The sequence below is a fragment of the Barbatula barbatula genome (genome assembly GCF_947034865.1).
Source record: "Barbatula barbatula genome assembly, chromosome: 24".
NCBI classification, from domain to species: domain Eukaryota; kingdom Metazoa; phylum Chordata; class Actinopteri; order Cypriniformes; family Nemacheilidae; genus Barbatula; species Barbatula barbatula.
In genome coordinates, this window is record NC_136787.1 from 15,041,638 (window position 1) to 15,055,903 (window position 14,266).

The window sequence follows — 14,266 nt, forward strand, 5'->3', positions numbered from 1 at the left end:
AACAAGGGTCATTCTACAGTTAAGATCCTCTACAGGTGACGTGCTATAAATCCAGATCAAAATCATTACATTGAAAATGAAGCAGAGCTTAATAAATTCCATGGTGCGAGTACAAACATCTCAATGTTAACATTTTTGATACAACTATGAGTTTCTTTTGTGAAATACAAAAGCAGAATGTTTGGCATTGACCACCTTACAGTCACTGTTCACTTTTATTGCATTTGCTACCCTACAATGAAAGTAAATGGTGACTGAAGCTGCCCATCCATAACAGTTGACAGAATAAAGGAATGAACAGGGTCATTAAGTTTATTCATGAAAACATCACTGCTCATTTAGATCTAAAATCTGATATTGTAGCTAAATTAACCTTTAGATATGATTCCGAGCAGAGCTGGAGATTAATTATGTTTACTGTTGTGAGGGATTATGTAGTTTTATAAGGGATTCTTCTCCTCCAAGTAAACCCATTACATGAGGAAGGGTTCAGAAAATGTAGTGTTCCGTGAGTTATTTGGTTCTTCTGACGTATCTTGTGATCTCAGAAGGGGTCAAAAATCACCCTGAAACATTGTTAATGTCATTCGATAATTTATGACATGAATAGTTTAGGGAAGGTTGTAACTGTACATTTCAGAAGGGTTCTATGAGGCAGATTTAATTGGGCCCTTGCCATTCCATTACCTTGATGTAATGCAGCTGACAATCTGCAGGTAGCTGGAGTATAACAATACATTTTCATATTCATATATGCTGTAAACTGTCAATGGCAAGTTTCTTGTGGGGTGTAAAGAGCTTAATGTAGAATAAAATAAAACATATGGGTGATAAAACAAATCAGCAACTGATTTGACTGGGAGACTTTTTAAGTCTTGGATGAATTTTCACTTAATCTTAAATTAGCTTAAAATGTAATGTATCTAAAGTATATATATATATATATATATATATATATATATATATATATATATATATATATACACACACACACTGTATATATGAGAGAGAGAGATTGTCACTTGCAAAACATATGTTTTTGACAGCCATGCTAATGATATGATGTCATAAATGAAAACCCAAAGAAGGAAATTTATATTAAATTATGAGTAAGGGTCAAACACAACCCCTCAGTGGATTTAATGTAACATAATACCTAGAATAGAAATGGCCTCTGCAGATCTGTTGACTGTACTGGTCAGCATTCATCAGAGCTTGAAATAAATCTGTCTTAAAGGGACAGTTCACCCCAAAACAAAAATTCTGTCATCACTTATGCATCCTCATGTCAATACAATATTTTTTATGACTGTTTCCACTGTGGAACACAAAAGAAGATATTTTGAGAAATGTCTGAGTGGTTTTTGTGTCCATTCAATGGAAGTCAATGGGGCCATTGTTGTTTGGTTACCAACATTCTTCAAAATGTCTTCTTTTGTGTTCTGCAGAAGAAAGTCATACAGATTTGAAATGACATGAGGGTAAGTTTATTTTGGGCTGAATTAATTTAATTAATTTCTTAGTTCTTATTGAAATGTTTATAATCTTCATGCCTGTTGTATGATAGAATAAAAGTTGTCAGAGACATACAAACAGACCTTTGAGACTTGCATTATTATTCAAAGAGCACCATCTCAGCGGGCGAAAAAAAATGGAAAAGGAGAATTCGCTCTCCATGGAGTGCTACTCTGACATGCTCTGCTGTGTAAACCTTCACAAGCATTCAGAGTATTGCAAGGGATAATCCTGATTGACATGTTGCCTTTTTCTGCCACAAAGCTTCTTTAAACATGACATTTTTGCCGAAACCACTAGAGCAGACGGCGGGTTAACGTGTGATTCATTATCAATGCAACCCTTTCCCCTGCAGTAAGTACACAGTCTAATCAAAACGGTTCAGGCTGCTCATGAGTCGACCGGTGTGTGTTAAAATCTGACCCACTTGCACGCCGTGGGACTAGACACACCAAAGCTGGGCCGAATCGCTTGCATCAAGGGAATAAACCTTTTCTGGTTTATGCGGTTTTATGGATTAGAAGAAAAATGGCGGTGTCGTTATCAAAATCCAACAGCATTCACTCATGTGCCTCAGTGCTGGAACAATTATGAAGGCCCAAAGGACAGATTCATGCACAGCGGGGTTTAAGAATGGTACCCACGTTCCTAACGTGCCTTTGAGATGAAACTGGAGTAGCACCCGTCTGGAGTGTCTAGGAATAGAGTGTCCTCTGCCTCTTTGTCAATTTTATTAGACGATAATATTCTGATGGATCTGCTGGCCAGGAGAGATGGGTAAATATGAATATGTAATGAATGGAACGTGCAAAAAACAATAATTCAAAATACAAAACAATAAAAGTCCAGACAGAGATTTGGTTTACGGCGATCCAGAATCTAAAGGAGATTGCCATCTTCAGTGCACAGAACTGAGAAGATAAGACGTTCCCAGGAGGCACAACGCATCTGTCCTATTGACATTCATAGCTCTGCCCCACCGCTCGCATCCAAAACTCCATGCATGTGACAGCCTGCTCCACAGTCTCTGTAGAAAGACATATCAAAATCGAGATAAAAATATTTTATCAGAGAGAGTCATTGTGACACACAGCTTGCCAGATCGCCAATGTTTCACCAACTGTGTTATCAAATCAGTAGGCTACTTCTTTTCATATTTGCAATTCAACAAAATAAAGATGCGATGTAAGTGTGTTTAAATGTAAAAATGCAGAAAACAGGATTAATTATTTTGTCAATTCAACTACAGATCTCACGCTTGATTTAGGAAACAGACCAGTCATGACACAATGCACCCTGCGTGGCTAAAGGTCTCACTGAGAGCTCATATTATTAAGAGCTGGCTGCCGTTTCATATGAGAATAAAGCCTGATGTTTGCAACGTGAGAGGTCCATCCTCTTGTGATGCTGATGAGGGTGATGATTCGTTTTGTCAGTTGAATGACTAAGCACGGCACCGAGGATCCATTCTCGGATTGGACTGCGGTCAGACATATCGAGAGCGATCTCCTTTAGTTCCCGGTGTTAAAAACATCTGCACGACAAGGTAATATCACAAAGGTATTGAAATGCTAATTATAGTCATTAAAACGTGGCTGAATGTGTCAGCTTTTGAGTGTTCTTCACGACCTTGTACAATGGTGATCAAACATGTTTTTCTCTTTTATTGAAACGTACATCAAGAACAATCTGCAAGTAAAGAAAGGTAAACTACGTCAATTGAGATGAGAGAGAGGAGCGAGAAAGTGAGAGAGAGAGCGATGATGGGAATGAAAGGGAGCAAAGAGGGAGGGGGAATTTCAAGTACAACAGCTGGACAGTCGGTATCCAGCCCACTGTTCAGACTCGGTGCGCCAGACCGAACACATTCAGAGATCTTTTTCTTTAGCCCTCAATACAAACAAAATTGGCATTTGTGCGTATGTTTTAGTTTAAGAAAAGCAATTGAGGAATTCACAGCAGGACTATGAGAGCGATGGATCGCTGTGTGGTTTAGTATGACGACACTCTTCTGCGTAAGAAAGGTCAGTAGTTATTTTATCAATGTAGTACAAATTATGATAAATTGCTGTCTGTTGGATTTTTGCATAAACTGTGTTTTGTGCCATGAATAAAATGATTATTACGTTTTGTTTTATTATTTGAATGTTAAAGAGCTCAACTCTGAGTATTTATTAGCGAATATAAAAAACTGATCAAAACGATATTGATTCATTTTGGGTAATTGTTTTTATAAAAAAGTGATTTTAAATAATGCTAAATTATTAATGCATATTATGTAAAGATTCATTACAACACTATTTTATATGAAATGATTGAATGTGAGATTGTGAGATAAACTGTAACCGCACTACAGATTTTAAAAAGAAAACATCTGATAATAAGTTATGGCGAGCAGTCATATAAATATTTCAGACACACATTTGTGTCATCAGACAGACATTCCAGTGACAAATGTCTCTCTCTGTCTGTCTCTCCATCATCTCTTCAACCCCCCACTCCCCTCATACATTCACATCTTCTGTGGAACTCTTTGTTTGAGTGTCATTTTCTTAATGGCCACATTCCAGTTCTACAACCTTGCCTGTAATGAAGTCTATAAACAGAGATTACAGAGGAGACTGAAATTACCTATTGGAACTGGAAAAGTGTGGAGGTGCATCAAACAGAGACGGGCGAATCACAGGAGTAAACAATTGATGTAAATTTCCTTATGGATTCATACCACACTCATAAACTGAAAAGCTGTTGGGGTTAACATTAAAGGTAGTTAACTTGGATTTGTAGCAGAGCTGACTGTTGATTAAAGAGTTTGTCTCTAATTTGCCCTTCCCTTTTTGATTGGTTTGTTGTAAATTGGGCCTGAAGGGGAGGGCTTAAAATACATTGGACAGTCAGTATAGTATACCTCTTTTTTGTTGCTGACGTCATGTGGTGAAGAGTTGTTGTAGAGAGGGGGGACAGGACACACTAGCTCAACGTTTTTGATTAAAGATTACAAGTGAAAATGAATAAACAAAAATAATGGTGTGCACGGATAAATCATTTATAATAATCACCATGGTGACTTTAAGTTGGTATTTAATTCATTTTTAATCAAATAATAATGTCCCTAAAATTAAACTAAAAATAATGATTGATTTTGTTAACATTATAAAAAAAACCTATAAAAATATTTGGGGAACCAAACATTGTTAGCTCGGTTGCATCCTACTATTAATACAAATTAAAATGTAAATTAGATTCTTCAATCAACCTGTTGTGATTAAGATCAACGATGCATAATAAAAAGGCGACGCATATGGCGCACTGAAATCAGAGAGCAAACACGCAGCTCATTTAGAAACTGATGCGAATACGACTCGTGAGCTCTCTTATGAATTGACAGCTAAATGAAAAAGATACTCGCACACCTGAGGCGACCTCGGCTGAATTATGCTCGTCTCAGGGGAAATTCGTGAGAGCTAAATGTGAATCATGCATCGTTGCCTGTCAACTGACAGCTTTCTGTTTTAGACACTACACTTTCCTGCTTTAAGCTGAAAAGACAAAGACAGAAAAATACAACATCAGACGTGAAAAAGGAAAATAAATTGGTACACTTTTTGTGTTCCGGTTTGATAGTGACAGCCTGTCAAACAAAAGATTCGCCGTTTTGAATTCAAAAGGTTGTGACATTTTCCCACTCAAGAGCCTTTCAATCTATTATTTATGAGTTGAGTATGCAGGCACCGTAAACAATGGCGTGACCTTCAGTGTGCACCACTGAGCCACTGTGACCACCCCAAAGTCCTAATGGACCAGCCGTGGCCCTAATAACAACACCCACCAGTTTATGAGTCTACTGATACACATGTTGCTTGGATACAAAAAGCATAATTAAAGTGATTATCATCCTCTTCACATTCAATCTGAAGTATTTAAGTGTTCTGGTTGTTGTTGTTGCTTTATTAAACGATAACAGAATGAATCAAAGAGAGAGAGAGAGAGAGAGAAAAGAAACATATGCTCTACTGTATGCCATGAACTCTAGTGGCCTGACAAATATGGTATTGACTGGGATTGGAGTGTCATACTAGAATTTGACTGGGACTATTATAGTTTGAAATAGAAATATAACTTTAAAACACTCCAGGGGATCAATAAATACACATGCAAATAAAATAGACATTCTGTTTGGTATTTATGCGATGATAAATATTTTCTATTAACGCTCTCAATAACTGAGTTGTGTCTCTAAACCATTCCATTATTCCATATCTACCCTATCTAAAATCTGTAATATATACTGTGTACATATATATATATATATATAATGTAATAACATAAAAAATTGAGATTTTTAACTGAGTATGTATTATACAATACAATTTCATATATATCTGTTATTAATATCTACACTGTCTGTACTCAGTAGATTTCCAAATCCCTCAGAGATGTCTGGTATTGATGGATCGGTGGATGAGATTAACGGCACAGAAGTTAACAGTGAGAGTTTCCTGAGGTTCAGCCCTACATCTGTTTCTACAGGGGCGGCCACTGTGTCATATAGCCGGACTGCGAATGTGTATGTCTACATCTCCATCTTCCTCAGCTTGCTGCTCTTCCTGCTTACCCTGTTAATCATCGTTCTGCACAGGCTGAAGAACATCATTTCTTCCAGTTCTACATTCCCGGAATGCAGCAGTGAAGCAGGGAGCTCCTTCACTAACATGGAGATCTGCAGCATTTCCTCACAAAGATCAACCGTGTCATCACTGTCCTGCTAAAAGACAGACAGCAAGTCACACACATCTGTAAACGTATTCTCTTTTAAAAAGTATATAAAAAAATATATTTTAGAGGTAATCTACTTAGTATATATCATTCCTGTGTGTTGATATTTTTTTATTTCATATTTTTAAATGCCAATTAATAATTTAGAAAACATTCCATTTAACATGCACAGACAGAAAGTTTAATGGATTAAATTAAAAATTTTGAAAAAAATATATATTGTGCATGTACATTATATTCTGTAAAAAGTACTGTCAATAAAATGCAAATTAACAAAAAACAACAAACCTGATGAGAAGCTGTCGACGTTCAGAACGATAAAGGAAGTGAGGTTTTGACCGGTTAAATCTTCTAAATGCGCTTTTTGTCGAGGTTTTCAATTATTATTTCTTTTTAGATATCCTTCAGGCTAACATATTTATTTAAAAAGCAAAAAAATCAATAGAACTTACTGTATGAAAAGTAAGTTGTGCTATTGTGTGGAGCCACCAGAAGGCGCCATAGCATCTGATCATACAGTGGAGTCTCGTCTTTCCTCGGTGGCGTCATCACGGCGTTATTCATTCGCATAGTGGCTAGACAGTGGTCATTCCGAGATCATGTCCTAAATGTTTAACCTTTACTGCAATGCGCCGAGTCTGTGTTTTTAACATATTCAACTTTTTTAATTTAACTTAATACTAGATAACTGTGCGGGTCCACAAACGGATCTGATCGTTTCACCTGAAAACAAACAATAACAAAGCGCATGACAGTTTGGGATCTTACTGTAAACGGTCACGATGAGCGACAGCGTTTACGCTACGGGAAAGGACGGTCAAACCGCCGCACCCGCGGAGAGCAGCACAACCACCCCGTCAGACCCGGAGAACTTACCGTACGACGCTGACGACCCCGGCGACGAGAGCGACGCAAGAGACGGCGCGGGCAGCCCGGAGGAGCTCAACGACGACGAGACTTCCGGAGAGAGCGAGAATGTCCCGAAGACCTGCACCTATGACGGCTGCACGGAGACTACCACACAGGTGGCCAAAGCCAGGAAACCGTGGATGTGTAAAAAACACCGCAACAAAATGTACAAAGACAAATATAAGAAGAAGAAAAGCGACCAGGCCATGTCATCTGGAAAATTAGATGTAAGACGTTTGTGGACAAGCTGGAACTTTGGAATAATAGTTTTACCGTAAAGCTTTAATATTTGATGTTTAAGTTATAACCAAATTCAGAAACTATATATTACTTTTAGATCTGATATGTTTTGTGTTATTGTTTTTTTTTGCATCTTTAATTGTTTCCTAGGAGTGTTCGGAGGAGAGGCCAGTCTCTGTTACCAAGCAACGGCTGGGTACCATTGGAGATAGACCAGCCAGACCTTCCCTCATTGAGCAGGTGTTGAATCAGAAGAGGCTGGTATGTCAATAAAAACGTTTTTTTTTTCGTTTTGCCTATAGTAACTGGCATTATTGTACCTTGTCTTCTGGTGTACATTAGCAGTATCTTTCTTGTCATTTTAATTGACCCCTTTCTGTTGTTCTTGGCTGTAGTCTCTGCTGAGGAGCCCAGAAGTTACCAGCTTTCTACAGCAGCAACAACGTTTGCTGACCACACAGAACCGCACGCAAACCCGGCCCGACTACTGAAGAGGATCAAGTGCAATCATGTTTCACAAACTTTTCAAATGGGAAATATTGTGTTTTGAAATGGGGACTGTCAGCATCTGTGACCTGCAGCGTCATTGGATGGTGTGGAGAACATGGATATTTTATGAATGATCTGATTGATCTTAAGTACTGGTCTAATCATGAAGCTGTTTGATATCAGCAGACAAATAATCAGATAAATCTACTGTTTGTCAAAATGTATTTGAACAACCACTCTGTTGTGCTACATGTAGAGTCTTTTTATTTAGCCTTTAAAATGATGAAATTGACAAAGAGTGATCAAATAAAGTTTTTTTTGATCCTGTGTAAATGGCTAACCTGGTCTCGGTTTTATAACCATCCATACCAATAAAGTACTTTATTTTAGCTTTTAAGATTTTATTAAAAAACTATTCATTTGGTTTATGCATTTGTCACAAAAAAACAAAACGGGCAAGAATAGGAGGAAATGTTTATATTACAAAAACAAGATCGCTTACGCAAGTTAAACTAAATAACACTGAGAGTAGGCATGTTTGAGCCAGACAAACATCACTGAAATGAGTACCTGTCTGCTTACACATTTTCCATCTTTGGCTTCTTATTAGTAAGTTAATTTGTCTCAATTATACAAACTGAAGCAGTAATCTTATTTTTATTAAAACAGTTATCTTACAACACAAGTGTTTATTTAACAGCATATTACAATGCAAACCTCCTGGCTCACCCTACCTGTACCTCTAACGTCCATTGAAATGACATATATTTTCAAGATAAAGAGAATTATGTGTGCCTTTGTATCTATTAAAGTCATTTGGAGACTATATGTTCTGTTCCTCTGGATAGTTGGCCATGAATGCATCTAATGCATTAGGACACAGAAGAAATAGGATTGTGTGGTGATCCCATTTGAGTCAGAACCTTGTCTAGCCATTGCAGAGGTCCATGCAGGTGGATTTCTATCCAGCAGGGGGTGCTGGTGACATCCTGACGGTGATATTCTGCTCCCCATCCCTGCGAAAAATATATTATTTATTTCCAGAATTCCTTGTAAAATCATATCTGTAATGCACCGCTATATGCTTTTTCTCAATTTTGTGTGGATGCTATGGTATTGCTAGGCGCCAAATGCAAAAAGCACATGGTCTTTACCTTGACAAAACTCATCCTGATTGTGCACATCTTGGTGAGCTCATACACCACCTCGAAGCCGTGATTTACTGACTGTGACAGCAGCTGCGCAAATAGCTGGTTGTTGAAGATCTTGAGGCTGCACCCGCTTGGGATCTTGCAGACGGTGGTGGCATGAAAACCGTGCTGGTAGTTACAGTTCCGACTCTGTACGAAAATACTGCTGTCACTGAGGCACTCCGCGTACACCTCACCTCCGACATAATACAGGTGCACACCTAAAAACCAAGCGAGAAAAATGTTCAAGTGTACAAATATTTGTTCTGTTCTTTGTATGACTCCTATAGATGCATACGTTTTTAAACATATTTAGACTTTACAGCTCCACAGAAAAATACAAATGACGAATTATAAAAGATCTGAAGAGTGGCTTTTATAAAAAATAGTTCACCAGAACCGTAAACCTCTGAACAAACACTGGTAATAATAAAGAAAGTTCCAGTAATGTCATTGCTTAATTCTCAACAGTCAACATGTTTATCACATGCCAAGTGGAAATTTAAAAAAAAACTTATTCTCCAAAACTGCCCTGGTCTGGATTATGCCACTGTTCTTGGCATTTGTTCCCTACAGAATCACTTACAACACTAGACGAACCTCAAACTTGGCCTCTGTCCAGCTCTACCCAGTGTGTGTGTGTTCTCGCATACTTCCCAGTCACGGTTGCAACCTATGGCAACACTTAATGTCTTTCTAACATTGGCACAGGGATGCTGATCCTGCATCCTGAGAAAAGCTAACATTTGGATAGTGTTGACTCATTCTCTGGGCTTCTGAAGTGCACATCGATTTTCCAACACTAACTAACGACAAAAACAGTGTCTAGCTGTCTCTTCACTTTCTCTCGGAATTGCAATAACAGGGGATTACACTGTGTGTTCTGTGTATTTCACATCCAGCATAAAAGACACAAATAAATGTAGAAGAAAATGGCTAACCTTTGCCTATGTGTCTGCGGGTGTGTTCGATGGTGGAGTTTCGGTTGACGTTGGATAATAATCCGAGACAGAATCGATTCTTGTTGTTGGAGGGGTCGGTGAAGCCGTCCACGAGCATGCTTCTGGAGGAGGCATGGAACGTCTCGCCCACCCTGTTGTTTAGTTCGTAATATGCCACCGAGCACCAATTCTCCGGTTCTTCATAACACACTGGCCTCAAATCTGCTCCAAACAAAACATCATAGTGCCATTCATGAAATAGCATTTAAGCGAAATTACATATTCATAATACATTTTAACAAAAGACCATTATATTGAATCACATTTATATTAAACCCTTATTATTAATTAGCTTTGCTACCTATGTATACAACTGGCACTTTTCACAGTTTGTGTTTTCTAAGTATGTAAAATTAAGAGACCATTTCATAATTTCATTTAATCTGCATTTCTAGATGCTCTGGCCATTCCAGTCCAGTGTCTGTTGAATTCAACCTCAGGAGTGACCAACAGCAATGTGAAAGAGTGACAGCATGACAAGACATGAAAACTGTGAAAACAAAATGTACATAAAAAAATCTATGTACAAATATTATTGTTATATTCCTTAAAAGTGAATATGAACTTGTTTTCTTTGCAGTATTTGAGGTCTAATAAAACAGAGCATCTTTTCTGTTAAATTGACCTGTTTCTCCAGTTTTTCTTCTGCGAATAAATGCAAATAGAAACAATATTTTTATTTGAAATTTGGAAGAATAATTGTTACTAGTTCACAGAATAAAACAAAAAGAATATTTTTTTTCTAAACCCATACCTATTAATAGTAAATTCAGGAAAACTGAAAATAATATAGAGATCTCTTATTTTTTTGGCTGTATATATTGCATAGTAAGTATATTATACACATATACAGAGCAGGTGTCTTACCTCTATGTGGGGCAGACAGAATGAGTTTATTGGGGTTGGATGGCTCCCCTAGTTTCACGTCTTCTGTAGACGGGGTCTCCATCATACTATAGGGGGGAGGAGGGGTCTCTGCTGTGCAAATTGATCGAAAACAATCAAGTTAATGTTAAGATGTTGTGTTATTTTTATTTAATACTTATTTTGACAACAGAGCTACGTTAATCGAATGAATTGCTTAAAGGGATAGTTCATCTTAAAAGAAAAATTCTAGAATTATTTACTGTCTTTCTAATCCTGTATGACCTCCTTTCTTCTGCGGAGCACAAAAGAAGATATTTTAAAGAACACTGGTAACCAAACAACATTGACATCCATTGTATGGACACAAAATCACAAAGACATTTCTCAACATCTTTTTTGATCCACAAAAGAAAGAGTCATACACAGGTTCTGAACAACACAACATGAGGATGAATAAAGGATGAAATCATTTTCATTTCTAGGGTAAACTATTCCTTTAAGAAATAGTAAAAGAAATTGAATGCACATTCATCACTAAAATCAATTACTTTTAAAATGCACCTGTGATGTGGTACGGGCTCCCAGGCTCTGTCCCACTGCTGGGGGAGTTTGGGTAGCTGTGTGTAGTGGGAGACTGGTTTAAAGAGCTGGAAGGGGATGAAGAAAAGGAGCTACACGGAATCAGAGGGAAGGAATCCGGGAAAGTGGCATTCTGGGGCATCAGGGGTTCGTTGTGTATGGAAGCATTCCTGAACTTCGCCAACAAACTGTGCTGGGGGTTAAATTCACTATGACGTGGCACAAGAACTGGCGGCAGCACTGCAAACCAGACAGCACATAAACTTGAGAATAAAATCACAAAACAGAAAAAGAAAACAAGGACGTGGTTTGGTAACACATTCATACCTGGTGTCTCCACGCGCCGGTAATGATACGGGTTGATACAGATCTCCTTCTGTTTGGAGCCGAATGGAAACTCGCAACAGTCCAGAGCTTTGAGCTCATGGTGGGACTGAAGATCCGGCCAGCGCCACACTCTACAATAGATGACGTGCGGCAGACCTTTCCGATGGGACACCTGCAGCCTTCCGTCCAGGGAGCGAGGAATGGTAACACACTTGCTGGGCTGGCCGGGACAGCTCAGAGCCTTTTCCAGATCTTCCATAGCTCCCTTTTTCTTCTTGAGCTTCTTCACGAGAGAATCAACGGCCTTTTCCGCCCACTTCTCTTCCTCGTCTCCCTGTTTCCATCCCAATAGTCTTTTCACAGCTGGACTGGTGAAGGAGAACAGGGAGGTGATGGATGTACTGGAGTGCATTGTGGGAAAGGGCGACACTGGATTTGTCACAAAGCTTGGGGCACACAAGAGAGATCTGTTTTAAATCACTTCTGCTCTGGAAAACAAGAGTCCCAGTTTATTTCTTTACAGCCAAGATAGCGCCGGGATTAGGAAGTAAGACCTCCCTCCCGACTGTGATGTTTCAGCCAAAGAGTCAGCAGATGAAGGAGTTCTTATCTGGTGAAAGAAAAATGTCAAGACTTTTATTAGCGGACAGAGATAGTGGTCATGCTATATAAAACAAACACAAGAGCACACATAATATTGGGTCAATCTCGCAAACGCACGTCCACATTTCACTCCAAAAATCTAAATGACCATAAAGACTTCTACATTCTGGTAACTTGTAGACAATTTCCCCCCAAGATATTATTACTGTGATGCAATTTCTTTTAGAAATTGCAGATATTCTTGCTGTCAACAGGTCCTACTGTAGGCTATTGTTTCTCACCGCACTTCACCTATTCTTCATATCCCTTTCCTGTCAAAGCTTTCTGCAAAAAACGATCCGCTAAAAATCAATGCTGTATGAGCATTTGAAACCAGAGACGTCTGCTTCCATCCAAACAGTGTTTTTGAAGATATTCCTGCGCTTATTCAACAGAAAAGATAACACCAAACAATTACATTGAGATTATATTGAAGTTCTGAAACAAATGTGAATGAATGTTTCTTTCGTTTCGAAAAGGCACAGAAAAGCAGATCAATGAAGGGTCTGGTGTGTTCTCAAAGGCAGTGTGCCCTTATGAAACTGGCGTCTGTGAGTCTGAGTGCTGAGATAGACTTAATCACCTAAACTCCCCCGCAAACGCACACATACACATCCTTCACTCCAACTCTCTTTTGTTTTCGTTTCTTGTTTCCTTAGAATTAAAGATAGAAGCGTTAACACATCAGTTACACACAACTGTCACGATGTATCGCACTACACGACAAGTGTCAATAACAAACTATGTTTACTCCGCATCCCAACACTCACGCGGAGTCTTTGCATGAAGCAACAAGTTTAACATGTAGAGAACAAGAATAAAGTGCACAGTGGGGAAAAGCAAATAGAGACACTTGGCATACAGCACCCATTTACTAAACTTTCTTTAAACGTCGCTTGAATGATAAATATGTAAATATCAGCAGAATTGTTAATAAACTGTATTTTTCTTACCTTCGCCCGACAAGTCTTATAACAACACGCGTAGTAGTAGGAGGATAAATCCGAGAGCGCTGGCGCGCTCCAGCCGCACGTCCTGATTGGAGGTGTACAGCGCGTGAGTTTGGATGGAACCCGCGACGCTCCGGCAGCAGAGAGCCGCGGCGTCAGCCAGACTGGAGCCTCTGCGCCTAAGTGCGGAATTCATCCGCAGCCCTGCTGGAACTCTCCCAGGACATCAGACAGACACACACACAGGGGTCATCACCGTCCCATTCAAAAGCCCGGACTGAGGGTCACTCACAGAGAGAAAACAGGTCGTTGTGGGGAAGCGGTGTTTTCAGGTTTAGAAGACACAGTCAGACGAGTTGTTGTGAAAGTTGTCAAAGTGAAAGTTATCGCGTCTGGGCACCAATTATAATTTGGTCATTTATTGTAGTCATGGGTGACAGATTTCTACAAGACTGGCACGGAACGATGTAATAAAAAAGTCGTTTGGAAGTGGGACTAAGCCCAGATGTTATCAGTTTTCTCACTCAGTTTCTCTTAACATAACCTACTCGTTTTATGAATTTAAAACAGTTGTATACGTTAGTTAAAGGAGAGTGGATATAAGCAGCCATTGTAAGATTGAAAACACAAGGTGCAAGATTGGCCGAGCGCCAAAGACTTATCGATAGATCTATTTCTCCTCAGTGCGGATGGATACATTTCGATTGTGTGAGTACCGTGACTTGTCCAGTTAATGACGCAAGCCAGGATGGCGACAGAGAGTCTAGAAGTTTGACATTTT

General features: G+C 39.0%; 3 protein-coding genes across 4 annotated transcripts; 2 read left to right on the forward strand and 1 right to left on the reverse strand.

Moving 5' to 3' along the window:
• Positions 1-5,951: 5,951 nt before the first annotated feature.
• Positions 5,952-6,284, forward strand: sertm1 (serine rich and transmembrane domain containing 1; the record flags this gene model as incomplete). Its single annotated transcript, XM_079448623.1, has 1 exon — positions 5,952-6,284. The coding sequence occupies one exon, from the start codon at positions 5,952-5,954 to the stop codon at positions 6,282-6,284; it is 333 nt and encodes a 110-aa protein (XP_079304749.1).
• rfxap (regulatory factor X-associated protein) lies at positions 6,273-8,369 on the forward strand. The gene is made up of 3 exons (XM_079448622.1): positions 6,273-7,427; positions 7,591-7,701; positions 7,836-8,369. Exons 1-3 carry the CDS (start codon positions 7,074-7,076, stop codon positions 7,929-7,931), a joined length of 561 nt encoding a protein of 186 aa, XP_079304748.1. The 5' UTR covers positions 6,273-7,073; the 3' UTR covers positions 7,932-8,369.
• Positions 8,173-13,879, reverse strand: smad9 (SMAD family member 9). 2 transcript variants are annotated; one of them, XM_079448620.1, is made up of 7 exons: positions 13,489-13,879; positions 11,894-12,503; positions 11,549-11,806; positions 10,988-11,098; positions 10,061-10,282; positions 9,084-9,340; positions 8,173-8,945 (listed from the first exon to the last, which is right to left on the reverse strand). In XM_079448620.1, the coding sequence occupies exons 2-7, from the start codon at positions 12,303-12,305 to the stop codon at positions 8,802-8,804; spliced, it is 1,404 nt and encodes a 467-aa protein (XP_079304746.1). In that variant the 5' UTR covers positions 12,306-12,503; positions 13,489-13,879; the 3' UTR covers positions 8,173-8,801. The 2 variants fall into 2 exon arrangements, with proteins under 2 accessions (XP_079304746.1, XP_079304747.1); XM_079448621.1 differs by having other exon boundaries at positions 10,988-11,095; positions 13,489-13,819.
• Between the last annotated feature and the right edge of the window lie 387 nt (positions 13,880-14,266).

Bases quoted from the DNA above. Each gene is read 5' to 3' on its own strand.
- smad9 (XM_079448620.1), bottom strand. From the start codon at position 12,305: ATGCACTCCAGTACATCCATCACCTCCCTGTTCTCCTTCACCAGTCCA. The intron at 10,283-10,987 runs GTAAGACACCTG...TGTTTGGAGCAG, and splicing joins TCTGTCTGCCCCACATAGAG to ATTTGAGGCCAGTGTGTTAT. The intron at 8,946-9,083 runs GTAAAGACCATG...TATTTTTCGCAG, and splicing joins TCAGGATGAGTTTTGTCAAG to GGATGGGGAGCAGAATATCA.
- rfxap (XM_079448622.1), top strand. From the start codon at position 7,074: ATGAGCGACAGCGTTTACGCTACGGGAAAGGACGGTCAAACCGCCGCA. The intron at 7,428-7,590 runs GTAAGACGTTTG...ATTGTTTCCTAG, and splicing joins TGTCATCTGGAAAATTAGAT to GAGTGTTCGGAGGAGAGGCC. The intron at 7,702-7,835 runs GTATGTCAATAA...TCTTGGCTGTAG, and splicing joins TGTTGAATCAGAAGAGGCTG to TCTCTGCTGAGGAGCCCAGA.